The following is a 19083-nucleotide window of genomic DNA, read 5'->3' on the forward strand; positions in this document are numbered from 1 at the left end:
CACCTGAGCAGTCCCGAGCTCGGCGCCGACAGCATGCTTAATATATGGCATCTCGTAGAGCTGCTGAGACACCTGAGCAGTCCCGAGTTCGGCGCCGACAGCATGCTGAATATATGGCAACTCGTAGAGTTGCTGAGACACCTGAGAAGTCCCGAGTTCGGCGCCGACAGCATGCTGAATATATGGCAACTCGCAGAGCTGCTGAGACACCTGAGCAGTCCCGAGCTCGGCGCCGACAGCATGCTTAATATATGGCATCTCGTAGAGCTGCTGAGACACCTGAGCAGTCCCGAGCTCGGCGCCGACAGCATGCTTAATATATGGCATCTCGTAGAGCTGCTGAGACACCTGAGCAGTCCCGAGTTCGGCGCCGACAGCCTGCTGAATATATGGCAACTCGCAGAACTGCTGAGACACCTGAGCAGTCCCGAGCTCGGCGCCGACAGCATGCTTAATATATGGCATCTCGTAGAGCTGCTGAGACACCTGAGCAGTCCCGAGTTCGGCGCCGACAGCATGCTGAATATATGGCAACTCGCAGAGCTGCTGAGACACCTGAGCAGTCCCGAGTTCGGCGCCGACAGCATGCTGAATATATGGCAACTCGCAGAGCTGCTGAGACACCTGAGCAGTCCCGAGCTCGGCGCCGACAGCATGCTTAATATATGGCATCTCGTAGAACTGCTGAGACACCTGAGCAGTCCCGAGCTCGGCGCCGACAGCATGCTGAATATATGGCAACTCGTAGAGCTGCTGAGACACCTGAGCAGTCCCGAGTTCGGCGCCGACAGCATGCTGAATATATGGCAACTCGCAGAGCTGCTGAGACATCTGAGCAGTTCCGGGTTCGGCGCCGACAGCATGCTGAATATATGGCAACTCGCAGAGCTGCTGAGACACCTGAGCAGTCCCGAGCTCGGCGCCGACAGCATGCTTAATATATGGCATCTCGTAGAGCTGCTGAGACACCTGAGCAGTCCCGAGTTCGGCGCCGACAGCATGCTGAATATATGGCAACTCGCAGAGCTGCTGAGACACCTGAGCAGTCCCGAGCTCGGCGCCGACAGCATGCTATAATTTCTATATATACATATATAGAAAAGTTATTTAGATTGAAAACTTTTATATAAACATAACAGCAGTTTGCATTAATTTTTAGAATTCTATTAGTATTCTTTGATTCTCTTTTATGATGTTTGTTCTTTTTTTAGAAACAGAAGATAATCTGGAGCCATCTGATACAAACGAATCAAGTGGTAAGTAACAGTTTGTAAGTTCTACACATATATTTTAAAAATATACAGGCTGCCATTAAAAATTGTTGCCTTAAGCTCATTTCAGAAAAAAAAGTGAAGTGATATTCAGTTTTTATATTTAATGAAAATTATTTGTTTCTGTATAGTCTATTGTTTATAATGATTAAAATTATACAGGGTGTCAGAAAATAATGTATCTAACTTTGGTGGGTGATTCTACAGATAAAAATGAAATAAAAAGTTTCTATGAAAAACCCAAATGCCCTAAAATGTACCCCGAAGAAGTTCAGCCCTCGAAAGGTTAAATAAAAATAATATATTTTGTATATTTTTAAGAATATTGGTAAACCGTTTTTCCTGAAATTTGGTACTCTTACACACATTTTAATGCCAAAGCGAATGGCGATAGTGCAAAATTCAGTAGCAGCCCTGAATGTAATAAATCTACCCAAATTACCCCTCTTTATCCTTATAGATAGAGTAATTTGAACAAATGATGTAAAAAGCTTTTTTACGTAAAAAATGCTCTTCATTTAGTTCTATCCAGTGAACGGGTTTCAAGATGTTTTTCGTGTAAATGTTAGTATGCCTCGATTTTAGTATGAGCAAAATGATTAAATGTAAAGAAATATTAAAAACTTTTTGTTTTATTTTTATCTGTAGAATCATCCACAAAAGTTAGATAGATACTATTTTTTGACACCCTGTATATTGTTTGACAGTGTATAGCGCTATTATTTTTAGCTGTTACATACACTGATGTTAAAGTTGAATGTCCAGATATAAAAGAAGACGATCCATCAGACGATATACCTTATGTTGATACTGAAGAATATAAAATTTTCTTCATCGACAAAGACATTTCATCGTTGAATCCGGTGAGTAAATAGGATTTTTTAGTTGAAAATTTTGACAATAAAGTAATCGCAAAACAATTTTGATGCACGTGATCAACTTTGAGTGACAAGATTGTGATGGATTGATGAGATGAATCTTAATGTAAAATTTACGTTTTATTTTTAATTTAATAATTAATATTTTAGTTATTAATTTATTTATTAGTAGTAGTCACTAACACTCACAGTAGAAATATTTAAATTTAAGGCAGCAGCAAAACGTTACAAACCGAAATAAGTAAAAGTAACTTTGAAAGTGGTATAATATGCTTACCAATCAAATTTACTTCTCTGACTGCAATCAAGGATAATATAGGAGCTTTATAGTTACGTTCTTGTTCAAAATAGTTAATCGGGTAAACTACAAGCTCTTTGCTGCGATTGTTTAAGGGCTTCGGCATATTTTCAACACACAATTTCAAGAAATGAAATATAAAAATTCGAAAATTTTCCTCTTACAGAACTATGCTTAAAAGTACAATTTATAAAAAAAACTATGAAAATCGGCAAAAAAAACAGAATTACTCCCAAAGATTCAACAACACGAGATTATACAAAATAACAACTGATATGATAATTGTCAAGTAATAAACGACAACGTTGCTGATCGCGGCGCAATGTGACCAACATAGTGATAATAAAAATAGCTTTAAACTAATTTTTGCAGCTTTAATCTAAATAAAATATCTGTTACAATCATTAGCTCTATAAAGTAAAATGAAGAGCTGCTCGGTATCTTAAATTACACAACAAGCTTAAACATTTTTGCCAAAAATTAATTTAGTCAGATTTATAGGCATCACAACCCTAGAAACACGCCTATGAGGTATTTTTCACGAAAAAAAAAAATTGAAAATTCGAAATTTTTTGAAAAATCTTTTTTTTAATTTTTAGTTAAATAACATAATTTCTTGATAATATGGCAACATAGGTAATAGATTAAATTTACAAGAAAGAAAATCCAGAAATGATCCAGTGGTTCTCAAGATTTGAGTAAAAAAATCATTTTTTTTTGGAAATTTTCAAAATAAAATAACTCCGTTATTTTGAACTTATTTGAAAAACGATAAAGGAAAAATATGTTTCTTTTATCGAGATCTACCACCCCTTAAAATACTTGCACTTATTTCCGGGACACGCTGTATAAGCAACAGAGGGCGTCACTAAAGGATAATATTCTAAACCTACCTAATTCTATGTTGCCGTAGTGTGACTTTGTACGTTAAATTGTTAGTTTTATTACATTTATTAAATATGTTAAAATATTGTGATTTATCATGTCATATAAACTTATTATACTGAGATATTAACTTTATTTTTTAATATTTTTCCCTTGTTTAAAAATATAAATTTAAACCGTAATATGTCAGTAGCTTATTCTCTACTTATCACTGCTAAAATTTGTTTGCACTCTGATGGCAATGTTTGGTACTTTCCATAAGTGACGATAGACGCGCAATTACTCTAAACTTTAAATATTCAATTTTAATTATTTGTTTTATAAAATTGACATTAAACTGGAAAACATACAAGCAACATAAAGTTGTATGAAGATTGATCTTTAATAATATTAAAAATATGCTTAAACACTGATATTCACGGGTACAATAGTTTGTCCAATGAGAGGAACCCTGTCATTTTTGTCTGTCATTGTAATTTGCAGGTAAATTGAATTTTCTGTCATTTTTTGGATGTCGTCTGTTGAAATCTTTTGCTCTTTACTTGTAAACTCAAGTTGACCATGCCATAAAAAATATGTAACGTTTGAGGTCAAATACCACCCCCACCATTAGAAGCAAAAAAAATAATTATTATCGAGGTGTACAATAAGAGTACAGCAATTCGTATGAGCGGATTTTCAAACATTACTTCATATCTGTATTATTTATTTCAGACATCTGATGGTACACCGGGGAAAAGGCCAGGTTCTAGCCAAGTAGATCTCGGAAATTGTCCACAGAAAAGGAAAAGAACGGCAGTATCGGAAGGTGAATCAACTAAGGGGGATAAGTCACATGAGTTAGGTAAATGCTGGACCACAATTCATCGCAAGTTGCTGCCCGAACAGCAGCGAATAGCCGAAAGAGCAATCATCAGCATTTTAAGCGAAGCCTGTCGCGGCAAACTCAACCAGAATTCAGTTGTGATTAACGGTGTTTCAATTAAGGATCTATAGTGTTCAAGAACACGTTCTTATTTCGAACTCTACTTGTCATGTGATAGCTTTAGGATTAAAATAATTGAGGGACCCACCAGAAAAGAATAACCTGTTACTCGGTTTTTATTTAAACATTTAAATATTCGAATGAAAAATGTTCTAATTTTGATACGTGGAAACCAGTGTCGTGCGGTCGATGGAAGTGGAGGCAGCACCAGAGGTTGAAACATAAAGAAACCAATATAATATATGTAATTTTGTTTGATAAAAAAGTGTTTACTTAATAAATTATTTTTATTAAAAAAGCAATTGATCCGTGTTGTACCTCAATAAAACGGTTTACAAATATTGATGTCAAAATATCGTACAAACAACTACAATAGAGAACAACGGCATACGGTCGAATCGGCCGCTGCTGGCACGTATACGTAGACGTAGAGAGTCTTTTACGTGTATAAAAAATAAAAAATATAAGAAATGCGCATGCGTACGTAAACGTTTACGTGTTTGTAGGCCGACTCGACCGTATGCCGTTGTTCTCTAATATGATCGAAAAAAAACTGCGTCAGCGATGGCTTTGAAACGATCGATGTCATTTTATATGTTAAAATAAATGGGGAATGTCATCGATCGTCATTTCCAAGCCAACTGGACGCCGCTTTTTGCGTACAGTAGGGTGAGCCAAAAAACTAATCTATGGAACTCATGGGTTAAAATGAACCTAATAACCGACAAAAAAATATCCCCGGAAGGCAGGATTTTTAATTCAATTTTAAAAGGTGTCGGTGAACATTCAAAGTTTCCCATTTAAATAACACGTAAAAAAATATTTTTCTATTAAAAGTACCATAACTTTGAAACGGTTTGCGATAAAAAAATTTTACATCGCCGATTCTTCTAGAGCATAAAATTTCCTAAAAAATCTGTTTTAAGAGTAATTATCTGAGAGTGATCTAGTTTTTTTGCTAAATATGAAAATTTTTAATCATTAAACATTAAAACTGCATATAATATTTTGTTTTTTTCACTTTTCAAAGCTTTCAAATATACGAATTATTGCATTTAAAACATTTTTATTATTTTATCTCTATGGCGAAATGATAAACATAATGTCATTTATATTTCCATTTCATATTTCAAAAATGTTTATTCTTATATGCAATAAAATGTATTTATAGTTATATTTTGATCACAGTTATAGCGGAACTACTTTAGAAAAAAACACAAAATTTTGTAAAATAAAGGTGGAATTTCTGTTTTTTTTTTAATTATACCGTCGATCGACGGTATTTACATATTTAGCAACAATCAAAGAGCAACAACGGTTGTGCTTGAAAAATCGACCTCCATGTTGTTATTTATGTTAATAAATATGTAAAACCGTCTACTCTTTCTTTCGTCCGTTGTCTATACCGCAGGATAAATATTATTTTTTGTGTGTGGCTGTGTGTGGCCAAATGGAAGTGGAGAGATTTATGGAAGTCCGTCAGTGACGTAAGCGTTTACGTACTCAGCAGAAAAACGTGACAGTTTTCGGCCTCTTTTTATTTTATGCCCAGCCCTGGGAGTTAAAGTATTGGTAGCACTGACAAGTAGATATCTGCTTCAATGGTTCTTTCTTCTTGATTGGTTTTACGGCCTAAGCTACCAGGACTATAAATACGACCAGGTGATCTTCTTGAAATCATTGGTTGAAATTATGACAGTTTTGAAATGTGCAAATTGTGAAATTAACCTCAATATCTGTCAATATCAACTGTTTTTGTGGGCAACGGCCCAGCTACGTCGAAACACCGGTTCCCACTAGAACACCGAAGTTAAGCGACGTAAGGCGATGCTAGTGGATGGACGGGTGACCGGTTCGAAACTTTGCATCGTGCTGTTGTCCAAAAGGGAAAAGTGTAAAATCTATTGATACACACTGCTCATTCACGCCGGTTCAAGGCCGGATGAGATCGGATATCTCGTGAGTAAGAGTTAATTTAGACACTTCCTAAGTCTGTAGGCCATTGACCATGATATGGCCGAGGACCGCGGTTCGGATTCCGCGTAAACAAGTAGGTCCCGTCCAGTTTAGCCATTGCAGCAGAAAGGAGACGTTAACTTGAACCTCAAAAAAAACTGTTTTTGTTTGTCAACATTACATTATATTATTTTCAATATTTTTCTCCGGTCTGGAAAGTGTCACAGTTGTGATAAATTTAATAGGGTTTTATAATAATGGTTTATGTTTGCCAAGCTTGTAACACAACACATTCCTTTAGAATTTGTTCTTTAATGGTAATAAGCGAGAGCTTACATTACTCACACGAGGCCGAAGCTTGCGTGACGATGCGAGAATGGCGGAAAACAAAATGTAATAGATCTGCTATGCGTGTGTGCATACCAGAGACAACATATGGTGCACGCTAGTTCATTATTTGTGTGCCTGCTTGAGGCGTGACCGACCGAGTCGTTGCGAGTCGAAAACGTGCGATCCGCTGGAAGACATCAGTTTGTCACAATGGATACTGGAAAATTAATTAATGAGGTGTTTTTGCGAACTCCTATATGGGATAAAACAAGTTTCACGCACTATAATCGAGATGTGATATTAAAATTGTGGGAGGAAATTGCAAATTCTCTTGGAGTGTCAAGTAAGTAGTACATGTTGATTTAGATTATTTTTACAATACAAAGCTAAATTTAATTGCAAAAGGCGTTTTTTTAAATTTCTACCATTGGTGCCGGGACAGTGTTTGAATAAAACATTTTTGAAGAAAAAATGGCATGCCACTGGTTTTTTGACACAACTTTCGTTTAGCTGAAATCAGTTATGTAAGAAATATTTGTTTATTTAGTAATTGTAAGTGGGGGCGTTTCCAAAATAGAAAGTTACGAACATTTTTCTGCAGAAATTGAGGCGGAAATGCATAATTTTCAGTTTTACATCTTTAGAATAGCTGAAACTAGTTACATAAAAACATGTTTCTGTTTTTCATTCTATACCTTAGTAACCAGAAAGCCGATCCCATTAGCCGCCAGAAAGCCGATCATTTATTATCATTTTCTTCCAAGTGCTTTTAGACATTCGAATGAAATTTTGAGGGTAAATGTTACTATAAGAGCGACATATTTTAATGCTAGAAAAGTGTCAACATATTCACCAGGAGAAGTGCATATGGGTTATCCCTGGAATATTTTTCTAAAAAAAATATGTGCGCTACTGACTTTTTTCTCTTATTAGCAAAATTGCGTAGACTACCAAATTGGCGATTGCCAATTAAAAGATGTCTCTTGATAGTTTGTCGCTTTCGGCAAAGTTTACAGAATACAATATAAGTTTCGTCACTTGTGCCGGCGGCAGGTATCAAAAGCCACTTCACGCACGTGTCTCCCAGTGTATTACTGGTGTGTGGACTTTGGACCCAGCATACACGGCGCGCGGCGGCTCACGTTTGGCGTATTACTTTTATTTCGACGTTATTACAGAGTGGTCTCGCATGCATATGCAATTATTTTTCGAGTGATTATCTAATTTTTATTGCAAAATGTTATCGATCACATTAGCCTTAGTTAATAGTTTATATTAATATCAAAAAAGCATAATTAATTTTATTATTTCTTGAAAAAGAAAAAAATATTGAGTTTTTCGCCATCGGAAAAAAATGGAAAATAAAAATATATTTTTTTAAACACCACTGCGTTAAATCTAAACAGATTGTCAGTAGTATTTTACTAGTACCTCTCGTCGTCTGAAGCAAAAAAAAAGCAAATAGCAAAGAAAAAAAACTATTTAAAATATCTAATTAGAATTATTCTAGAATACTTTTTTTTTCTTTATAAACCGTTCTGTTAAAATAACATTATGTGATGCCAAACTTCAAATTAACAATTAGTACCTGATAACCATTACTTAATAAGGTAAAACCAAAAGTCTTAAACTGTTCTATATAACTATATACTATATAATTTTTTGTTTGTTTTTAATTTTTACTTACGTTGTGTATTTATACTATGTTTATTAAATCAAAAAAGCGATAGCCGCACTAACACAGATACCTCAGATACTCTACAGACACCTGAACAATGTATTTATTTATATTAGATTGGATTAAAAAAGCCTCTTTTATTTGTATTTTTCTGTATTTTATATTTCTAAATTGTTATACTCGTATTTGATTCATGATTCATTAAATCACTTTCCCGCCGTATTTTGTTTAATCTATAAGAACAAATAAGTCTTTGTGTCAGGCCCTTACGAGGGCAACCTAATTGATTCGTATCGCAGACTGTTTATGTTATATTAACCGATCCGTTATATACAAAATGTATTGACTGCTTGGATTTTTGTTTTTTTAACTTGAGAATGTAAGGGCCAAAAAGTCTAATACTGTTTTAAGCCCCGTTCTCAGAACAACGTCGTGTCGCGGGCGACAGAGTTTGACATTTCAAACAACCAATGGGAGCTGTACTAAATTTAAAATTGACAGCTGTTTGAATTTTGTACAAATCTGATTGGTTCTTTTGTCGTGTCGCTGGCGACAGTCGCAGTTCTGAGAACGGGGCTTTAAGTCCCGTTCTCAGAACTGCGTCGTGTCGCTGGCTACACAGTTTGACACTTCAAACGACCAATGGGAGCTTTACTAAATTTAAAATTGACAGCTGTTTGAATTTTGTACAAATCTGATTGGTTATTTTGACGTGTCGCTGGCGACAGTCGCTGTTCTGAGAACGGGGCTTTAGACGGTGATACTTTAGTAACTGTTATTTGAAACCAGTGTTGCCAACTGCTAAAAAATGAAATCCCCTAGATCGATGCTTAAAATCCGCTAAATTTGATATTTTTCCGCTAAATAACTGGGTTTATAAATACATTATACATTAATGATATTGATGAAATTGCTTGTTATTGCTATCATTTAAAATTATTTTTAACTGAATAAATAAACGCAAGGTACTACTTGATATGTTAAAGTCTTTATTAACGGAGAAATACAAAAATAAAATTTAGGTATTCTCATTATTACCTATAATATCTAAAAACAACTCAAAAAAATAAAATAACAAATTCAAATCACGTATTTATAGTGAGATCTATATTAAAATCAATCATCATGTCATCCTTATCATCATAACATTCTTTGGTACCTATTTTGTTAAGGACATCAAGAGGTAAGATATATTCATTGCAACACTTATCTAACCTTTTTAGCCCATATCTTACCGAAAGTATTGCATCAAAGTGGACTTGCGTTTTCCGCTAAAAAATCCGCTGGCCGCAACTGCTTATGGTGGGTTCATACAGCCAAATAAAATAAAATAAGAATAAAATAAAATAAGAAATAAGGAATTCTTATTTGTGTGCGTTCATACAGTCAAATAAAATAAAATAAGAAATATATATTTGCTCATGCGCAGTACGATGAGGCTGGATAAAAGTTAACTTTTACGATTGTTTATAGTAATTTTACTATTTATAGTATATTTATTTATTCGTTGCCTACTATATTATACATTTTACTTATGTGAAATTATAAAATAAATTAAATCCAAACTGAAAATATTTGTAGGTTAGAATTAAGCGTGCGCAAAGCCGTTTTCACATAAAATAAAACAAGAAGTTAAAAGATAAAGACTTCTTATTTTATTTGGCTGTATGAACGCATGTACGGTATCCCATATAACCAACTTTCTTATTTTATTTTATTTTATTCTTATTTTATTTTATTTGGCTGTATGAACCCACCATTTTATAGTTTTCCGTCAAGTTAAATTAAATTCCCCTAAATCTAATTCCGCTAAGTTGGCAACACTGTTTGAAACCTTTTTAAAAAGTGCAGGCACCATGAATTTTGGGCTTGTTTTTGTTTATGTTCAGAATTCCATCGCGCCTCGACTTTTGAAATGTTTGTTTATTTTACGTCAGATAAAGAAAACGTAGCAATTAGCATAGAAAAATAGAGTTCTTACGTTCTTACAAGAATTTAGGCAGAGTAAGTCGGGCTGTTGACACCTATGTTTCGTTCTACTTATGGAGGGCTTTTAGACTCCATAGTTCTACCTGGTTCTACCCTTCTACAATAAAAATAAATATGTCGGCGAATTATTGTTCGGTAGATGGATGTTTAAGTAAAATTGGTGGTGGATTATCGTTTTTTAGATGTCCCAAGGATGAAAAAAGGTACGTTTTTGCCATTTTTGTTTAACTTCTACTTGTTATGAATTATTTTTGGTATGTTAAACTTTTTTGTTATCATTGCCTAGTGAATAATTGTATTTTTTAAAGTTAAAGAAAAATAGTTTTTAAAGAAATGCAAATACCTACCATTGTTTTTTAGGATTCTTGATTGGAAGAATTCGTTAGGCTTTATTGGAGAACATAGATATGCTAATTTAACAGCAGACGATTGTAACAACAGGATTAGAGTTTGTAGCTTACATTTTAACGAAGACTGTTTTGCCAATGTTGCACGCAGTCGCATCCACAAATATGCTGTACCTTCTTTAGGGATACAAACTTTGACAGGTATATATCAGTAATTATTAAAATAATAACTTACCTTTTCAAATGTATATCAAAATGTGTATGGTTTATTAGTATGTACCGGGGCAATGTAAATTTTAAATATTTTATTATATTTTAGGTAGAAATAATGAAGGTTCTGACACCGTAATTTTATCAAACAAGATGGTAGAGGCTTCTATGCAAACAGATTTGGTCTATGAAAACTTTAAATGCCAGAAGTGCTGTGGAGCCACAATAACTAAGCAAACAGGTATGTTTATCATTCATCAGTAATTTTTCTTCATCTTTCGGTTGTTTTGAGACATATTTTAAACTCCTATTATTCAATTGTTAATTGTAATAAATTACTTAAATTGCTTACTAAATCACGACTAAATTATCAGAGAAAAAGTAGGTAGGATTAGATTTATGTAGACAAGTAGACATATATAATGAACGTGGTATACAAAAATTTCACATTTACGACAATTTTAAGTACATATAAATACTTCAATTCAAATGCTCTGAATTTCTAATTTGCCGTTTTTTCAGAGGAGTATACTCAAACTGCAACACATCTAGCTGTCGGCGCAAACACCTAGAAAGCTTGCTCTAAAGAGGAGGTTGCGTTTTTTAGAAAAAGAACTTGACATATCAAAAAATTCATTAGAAAAAGAAATATCTTTAGAAGAGGTAATCTCCTTCTGCGAGAGGAATTATCCTGCTCAGTCCCTTAAACTTTTAAAAAGTCAACTTAATTTATTAAGCAAATCACCAAAAGGAAGTCGATACACTGCTGAGTTTAAGCAATTTGCATTAAGTATTTATTTTCTAGGGCCAAAAGCCTACAAAAAAATGTCAAATTTCATTTGATTGCCTTCAAAGTCCACATTACCCCGATTTACAAAACCATGGACTGTTGATCCTGGATTTAATGAATTTGTTTTTCGTGTTATTGAACAACGGGTTTGTCTATTAAAAGATAAGGAATAGGATTGTCTTTTGTGTCTAGATGAAATATCCTTGAAATCGCATCTATTTTATAATATTTTTAAAGACAAAATAATTAGTTTTGAAGCCACCCCTAACAAATATACCACGGAAAGACGGAAATTGCCACTTATGCTTTAGTTGTCATGGTTAGAGGAATAGGGAGTAACTGGAAACTGTTAGAAAATATCAAAAAAGGTACATGTTACGCCACCTATCAGTAGATGTCTGTACTATATTAAAATAACTTTTCTATTGTACGATTCTGATTGTACGTTTTGTCTAATTAATAAACAGTCGTTTCCAAGTTATCAAAGAAGTAGCATCGTTTGATTTCCCGCAGCTTCCCGCGTAACAGGTTATGAGCCCAGGCAGTCCCAGGTCACAAAAACCGAATTAGTAAATTCAAGTTTGAACGTTGAATAAGAATAAATGGCGGGTAATCATTACGTGGCTAGTGTTCCCAAACTTACTGGACGTGAAAATTATGATAAATGGGCCTTTGCAGCACAAAGTTTTCTAGTAATCGACAATTTAGAAGAATGTCTTCAGGGTACTGAAACCGATGAAAAGAAAATTGCTAAAGCAAGAGCCAAGTTAATTTTAACTATTGATTCAGCTTTATACGTTCACGTAAAGCAGACCACTTCAGCTAAGGATTTATGGGACAAGTTGAAATCTCTATTTGATGATTCTGGATTTACGAGGAGAATAAGTTTGCTACGGCAGCTGATATCTATGCGATTGGAAAATTGTGAGTCCATGGGTGCATACGTAAATCAACTGGTAGAAACGGCTCAGAAACTCAGGGGTACTGGTTTTCAAATCGATGAAGAATGGATTGGTTCACTACTGTTAGCAGGTTTGCCTGAAAAGTTCAGCCCGATGATAATGGCGATAGAGCATTCTGGAATTTCATTTACGACAGACGCCATTAAGGTAAAACCAAAGAATATACCATAGATAAATGCAACAAGTTTAGATTGGAAAGTGCCCATAAGGACAATGTAAACACTATTTGGCGCTATTCTTGCAACGGTCGCGACCCAAAACTTGAAAATTTCGGAGCGGTTCGGCTTTTTCCGGAATTATATCGCCAAATATTGTTTATTCAAATTTATTATTATTTTTGTTTAATTTTATAAATAAAAGACATTGTGTTGCATACAAGAAACTTTATTTTATATAAGGACGCATGCATGAAATACCTATGAAACATTGGAAACCGACGTTATGCCACGATCCACGATGTGGTTTTTGCAGTTCACAGTTCGCAGCACAGCTTTTTAAGTTTTTAATGCCACTTTTTTACAATCTCCCATGTCATACTTCACTCCGACAAACTTTTTCTTATCATAGTACTCCTTATATTTCTTCTGGGTTTGGGTTACTTTTTCTTTTACTTGCTCTCTTATTTGTGTCATGGTTTGATCCTCTTCTTGATTTGCCAACTCCGTCATTTGTGCTTCCTCAAATATTGGGTCGTATCCATATAAACACTTAAAAGGTGTATATCCGGTGGTTTTATTAACAGTACAGTTCAAGTCTCTTTCCACAACATGGAGGTCCTTGTCCCAGTTTTCACCTGAGAAGTTCATAGCTGTTACAATTCTTGGGATAATTATCTTCATTTTCGATTCCACTAGACCATTCGCTTGAGGAAAGTGCGCTGCAGTTAGTTGATGTCTGATCGCGTATTTTGCACATACTTCTTTGAAATCATTTCCTGTAAAAGCAGTTCCTCGATCTGTGATAATTATTTTCGGCGCTCCAAACTGATTAACAAATATTTCAAATTTTTGTCCAGTTTCTTTGGAAGTAGTACTCTGTACAGCAAAGAGTCTTATATATCTTGAAAATGCATCAGCAATTACTAGAATATGAGTGTTTCGCTTCTTACTTTTAGGAAAAGGCCCTAAATGATCTAGGTGCAATTTTATCATTGGTCTACTTGGAACTGAAGGCGGGTGTAGTAGTCCTGGTAATTTCCCTCCAGGCATTTTCGCTACGAGACACTCGAAACAACCTTTTATGTGCCTCCTTACATATCTTCTAAGCCCTCTAAACCAGAATTTTTGTAGAATGGCCGCTGCTGTCTTGTCAAGGGACCAGTGTCCTTTCAGGTCATGATAACGTACTACAGTTGATTTTCTCATGCTATCTGGTATCACATAGAGAAATTTCACCTCTCCGTTTACCTTCACCTTCTTAAATATTCTTCCGTTTTGTAGTACATAATCTTTAACTTCATTTTTCTCTTCTTGATTCTGATCGTTAAGCTCTTTCCTCAATATATCTATTTTTTTTGTTAACTTCTCGTCACTCCTCTGAATCATCAATATTCGGTCCTCTTCAGTCAGTACTGTAAAAATTCTCTTCATATAAACCTCTTCTATCATCTCTGTTGAACTTGGTTCTTCGGTTGCTGCTCTGCTCAAACAGTCCACGTGCGCCATTTTCTCTCCAGCTCTATACTTTATCTCAAAATCGTATTCCGCTAAGGTTTGATACCACCTAGCTATCTGAGGATTCAACGTCTTCTTCACATTTAGATAGACTAGTGCTTGGCAATCACTCACCACAACAAACTTCATTCCTAATAACCAATGTCGTAATCTCTCAATACAATATACGATCGCAAGAAGTTCTAGTTTTGATGCTGGGTATACCTGTTCCGCTGCATTTGTCTTCTTTGATAAGCAATATACTAAATGTAATTTTCCGTCTTCCCTTTTGCAACAACATACCTGCTATAGCCAGCTTTGAGTGGCATCACAATGCAACTCTGTATATGCGTGTCTATTTAAGAGTGCTAAAGTAGGAGCCTCTAGTTAGTTCTTGTTTGAGACTTTCAAAGGCTTTCTGTTGCTCTAGTTCCCATACATAATGGTTTTCCTTCCTTCAATAGATCCGTTAGTGGTCGAGCAATATTGGAATAGCCAGTAATAAATTTCCTGAAAGTACCCTGTCAGACCTAAGTATCTTCTCACCTCGTGTTTGTCTTTAGGCTCTGCAAATTTTCAATTGAATCTAATTTTATCTTACCTGGTCTTAGGCCTCTGTTCTGACAACTCCAATCTGAGAAAACTCACAGTCGTTTCCTCCTCCAAACGGCATTTGTTTAGCTTCAGTGTTAGTCCAGCCTTTCTGAGTGCATTGAAAACCAATTTCAGCCGGGTACACATATCAGAGAAATCCCTTGCTGGAATCAACAAATCATCAAGATATGACACTATCAGGTTGTTACGTAATGGTCCTAAAACTATTGACATGAGCTTTGAAAATTCATAGGGTGCGTTGACTAGTCCAAAACAGAGTCTTTGGAATTCGATTCTTCCTCTAACGGTACCTGCAAATAACCTGACATTAGGTCTAACGTACAAAACAATACACATCCAGTAAGAGTATCGAAGCAATCCCCCAAATTTGGTATTGGAAAATTAGTTTTCTCTGTTTGTTTGTTCAACCGACGGAAATCCACGACTAATCTCTGCTCACCAGAAGCTTTTCGGCACTAATAGCACTGGCGAAGCATAGGGCGAACTTGTCTCTCGTATAATCCCCGCATTGCTTCCATTCTTCCAGTATGTTTTTCATAACGTCTCTATCTCGATGGCTAGCTCTGTATGGCTTAGATCGTATTGGTACATTGTTATCCTTTATTTTCACTTCCATAACCTTTTGGTGCATCCTAGTTCAGACAAATTTTAGGCAAAGACATCCCTAAAATCATTGACTAAGTTTAATAAAATTTCTGGCCTCACCTTGCTTTTAATCCTTTTCCCAAATTCAAGTGACTTAATCTAATTGGTTCCTGATAGTTTGGTACTGGCCTGTCTTCTTTTAACTCTATCTTTAACACCTCGTATTTCACCTATCCACCTCGTCTTTTGTATCAGTCTCTCTTCATTTGTGCTTGTCTCTATTTCTGGCTCTTTCCTAAACATGAATACAGTTTATCTCTGCCCTTGTTTATTGTTAAATCACACCCAGAAAAAAACAGATTCCTTTACTTCTCTATCATGATTCCATTTCTAATTTTTTTAAAGGGTTCTTCTGTTCATACCCAAAATATAAAAGTATCCCTCATTTTAATGTATGCAATGTTCTCCTCTCAGTGAAACTACGGCCGAAAAGTCGATGGTCTGGGGCATCATCAGACACTATCAAAGTAACTCCACTTGTTTCGACATCATCAACTCTCAACAGTAATTTTTTAGTCTTCTTCTCTGGTATATTGATCGCAGGATATCCACAAACAGTACTTTAGTCTTTCTGTATATTGGATCTGTGGATATCCGAAATAGAATATAATCTGTGTCCCACTCTGGTAAGTTTAAATCTCCTGCTTACGCTTCTCTTCACAGTACATACAGCACTACCGGCATCGATCATTGCGAGCCTTGTCATACGGTTAACCCTATTTCCTTAACATATTTGTCTATTCCGCTACCTCTGTTGTATTCACCTGGCAATAATTTTCTTTTCTCTACTAAGTGTCAGCTGGGTATCTGAAGAAGTCTGGTTTCTTGGACAATTTTTAGACTGGTGACCTGCTCTCCCACATGTAAAACAAACTTGAGGTCGGGTGGGTGCTGACTGTTCCCTATTTTCTACAATAACGTGCCACATGCCCATAATTCCTGCAATTAAAACATAAGGTTTACCTTCTTCTGTTTCTATCCGGCTTTCTCCTGCCTATTTGCTGTATGATTATCCCTCTCTCATTCCATTTTCTTTTATACTGAACACTCCGGGATACTGCGTGATTTAGTTCTTTCAACTCTAGCTCTTTTCCACTTTTTTCATACTCCTGGATATCTCTTAACAGCTCATCCAGATCGTTATGTGTCTTAGACAACAGGGAGGGTAATAAATTGTTATCGTATAAGTTTTATTAAGATTTGTTGCTTTGTATCCTGAAAATTTAATTTTAAATTAGTACACAAATTGCATTTCTCGTGAAAATACTCATTGATATCTTCGTGCTTGGATTGGTTTCTTTCTGACATCTTTTTCCATAGAGTGGGTAAATCTTCTTGTCTCAAAAAGGTTTTTCTAAATGCCTGTTCAAAATCCTGAAAATTTCGTATTTCATTCCTCCTCGACAGATACCACTGGTGAGCTCCTCCTTGTAAACTTGAACGGGCACTTTCCAAACTAAATGTGTCTGGCCACTGGAACAATGTCTTCATGCTTGATAGAGTCAGGTTATTAGATTTTCCGCCAGGTTGACTACTGATCGATCGTGATTGCCAGCTTAGTGTCTGAATATTGATTGTAGCCCGATTTCAGACAGGTAACGCCTTCATTGCCATTGTCATTATCTCAATGTTGGATTATTCGTGGGTCTGGTGGTAGTAATATTCTTTTATCATCCTGGATCCATGTTATCCTTTATATTTATAATAAATATATATATATATATATATATATATATATATATATATATATATATATATATATATATATATATATATATATATATATATATATATATATATATATATATATATATATTTTGTTGTTATAAATACTTAAAGGACATGGATCACCAGGATGACTCAGAAAGAGGGAAGTATTTCCACCCTACCACCCGGGACCCACGAGCTATGAATCCAGCATTGAAAGGATAATGCAAGTTTTTGTGGCAGAGAGCCAGCGGCGTGATGCGCTTCTGGAGCGTTTACTGATCAAATCGGAGGGAAATGTCAATATTCAACTACCAGAGACGGCACAACAAGGACATTTTCACATTGTACCCGATTTGTCGAAAAACGTCCCTATTTTTAGCGGAAAATCTTGTGAAAATCCGCAGGTATGGCTCGATACGGTCTTCAAAAAATCTCCTTTTTAGTAGTATTTTAGTTTAACGGCCTGAGCTGCCAGGGCTATTCGGCCATGTAATAGGATATCCAATCCTATACTTTTGTATTTAATTATTTTTCTTCTTTTCTTTATATATCGACTTTCCTCATTACATTCAAAATATACAGCTGACTTAGTAATAGTCTTTTAAAGCAAACTTCACACCACTGTGCCTCTACCGGACTAACTTCACCCCCTGCTTATTTTTTGGCGCCAAAAATTTTGACAAATTTCTTTTACCTTATTTTCGGATTTTTCTCGAGTTTTTCTTATTATCTCCCCAGCCTTTTTCCTATCCTCGGAAATCTGTCAGGAATCCCACTTCTTGAATATTGTTGGCAATTTTTGTTATATTGCGGGCTCCTCTTCAATCAAACTTCCAGTTCCGTGCACAATATGTTTATTATCGAAAAATAATGCCACAGTTTATTCCACACTATCTGATACGACTTCACTCCCGGCTCTCTCTCTCACGCGACTTATTTTATTCGTCTTCGCTCTTTGATCTTGACTTATTCGGCTCGTTGGGCTCTTCCTCTGGACTCTTCAAAGGTTGGACTCTCGCGACGCTCTCTCAGAGACCACTTCTCTCGACCGTTATCGACGACTCTTCCTTAATGGCGGGTGAAGGTCCGTCCGTCTCTCTGCGTTGGCTTCTTTCTCCCTTTTCTACAGCACATTTGGAAAAGGGGGGGGTCTTCTAGAGAGAACCGTATAGTGATCTGTGGTTCATATAAAAATAAAACAAAAGATATAAGGAAAATACAAATAAAACATAAAAATGTATAAAAGCAAGAAAATCTACCACACAATTATCACCGGCTGGAGTAAATAAAACTTGAATTAAACTCACAAGATAGCAATTATTACTTTGAAATTGGACGCTATAAACACTTATTGGAATTTCTTTAATGAGAGCGGTTTGGATGTTGAAAGATTATTATGATTTTTGAAGATTCTGACTTTGACAAGAGAAAATTATTTCTGTTTTTGTTTGCTGTTGTTCTTAGCGACCGCTATAGCAGCGCCAGATCGCGTATAACGGTCGCGACCCAAAGTAATTTCGCGACCTAAAATTTTTACTGGCTTTCCAATCTAAACTTGTTGCATTTATCTATGGAATATACCTAGCTAGAAAAAGAATGGACTCTGCCATACTGAAAAATGGTCCTACAGAAGTGGCGCCATCTATTGAGTGGGGCTTGTTTTAAATGGATCGAAGCGCGGGCTTTTTAAATGAGCGTATTTATTGAATTTTACTCTAAAATAATTAAATTTGATTATTAAATTTTATTTTTTACACAAATTCAACAATACTAATGACAAGTATCGTTGTGTTGTGTAAAAAATAAGATTTAACAGTATAATTTATACAATTATTAAATAAAATTAAAGCCAAATATGTGTAAATATTATTTATTATTCAAA

The 19083-nt window shown here is 35.4% G+C and overlaps 1 protein-coding gene across 1 annotated transcript in view; it reads left to right on the top strand.

Annotated features, from left to right (window-relative positions):
• The window catches only part of LOC115885760, a 35524-nt gene extending 30769 nt beyond the window's left edge, over positions 1-4755 (top strand). The window contains exons 4-6 of the mRNA XM_030904774.1: positions 1212-1256; positions 2001-2134; positions 4047-4755. Of these exons, the coding sequence (XP_030760634.1) occupies positions 1212-1256; positions 2001-2134; positions 4047-4328 (461 nt within the window). The 3' untranslated portion in view covers positions 4329-4755. The remainder of the gene's footprint in view (positions 1-1211; positions 1257-2000; positions 2135-4046) is intronic.
• The last annotated feature ends 14328 nt before the right edge of the window (positions 4756-19083 follow it).

The sequence above is a fragment of the Sitophilus oryzae genome, unplaced genomic scaffold, assembly GCF_002938485.1.
Source record: "Sitophilus oryzae breed Bouriz unplaced genomic scaffold, Soryzae_2.0 scaffold_111_pilon_pilon, whole genome shotgun sequence".
In the NCBI taxonomy this organism is placed as follows: Eukaryota; Metazoa; Arthropoda; class Insecta; order Coleoptera; family Curculionidae; genus Sitophilus; species Sitophilus oryzae.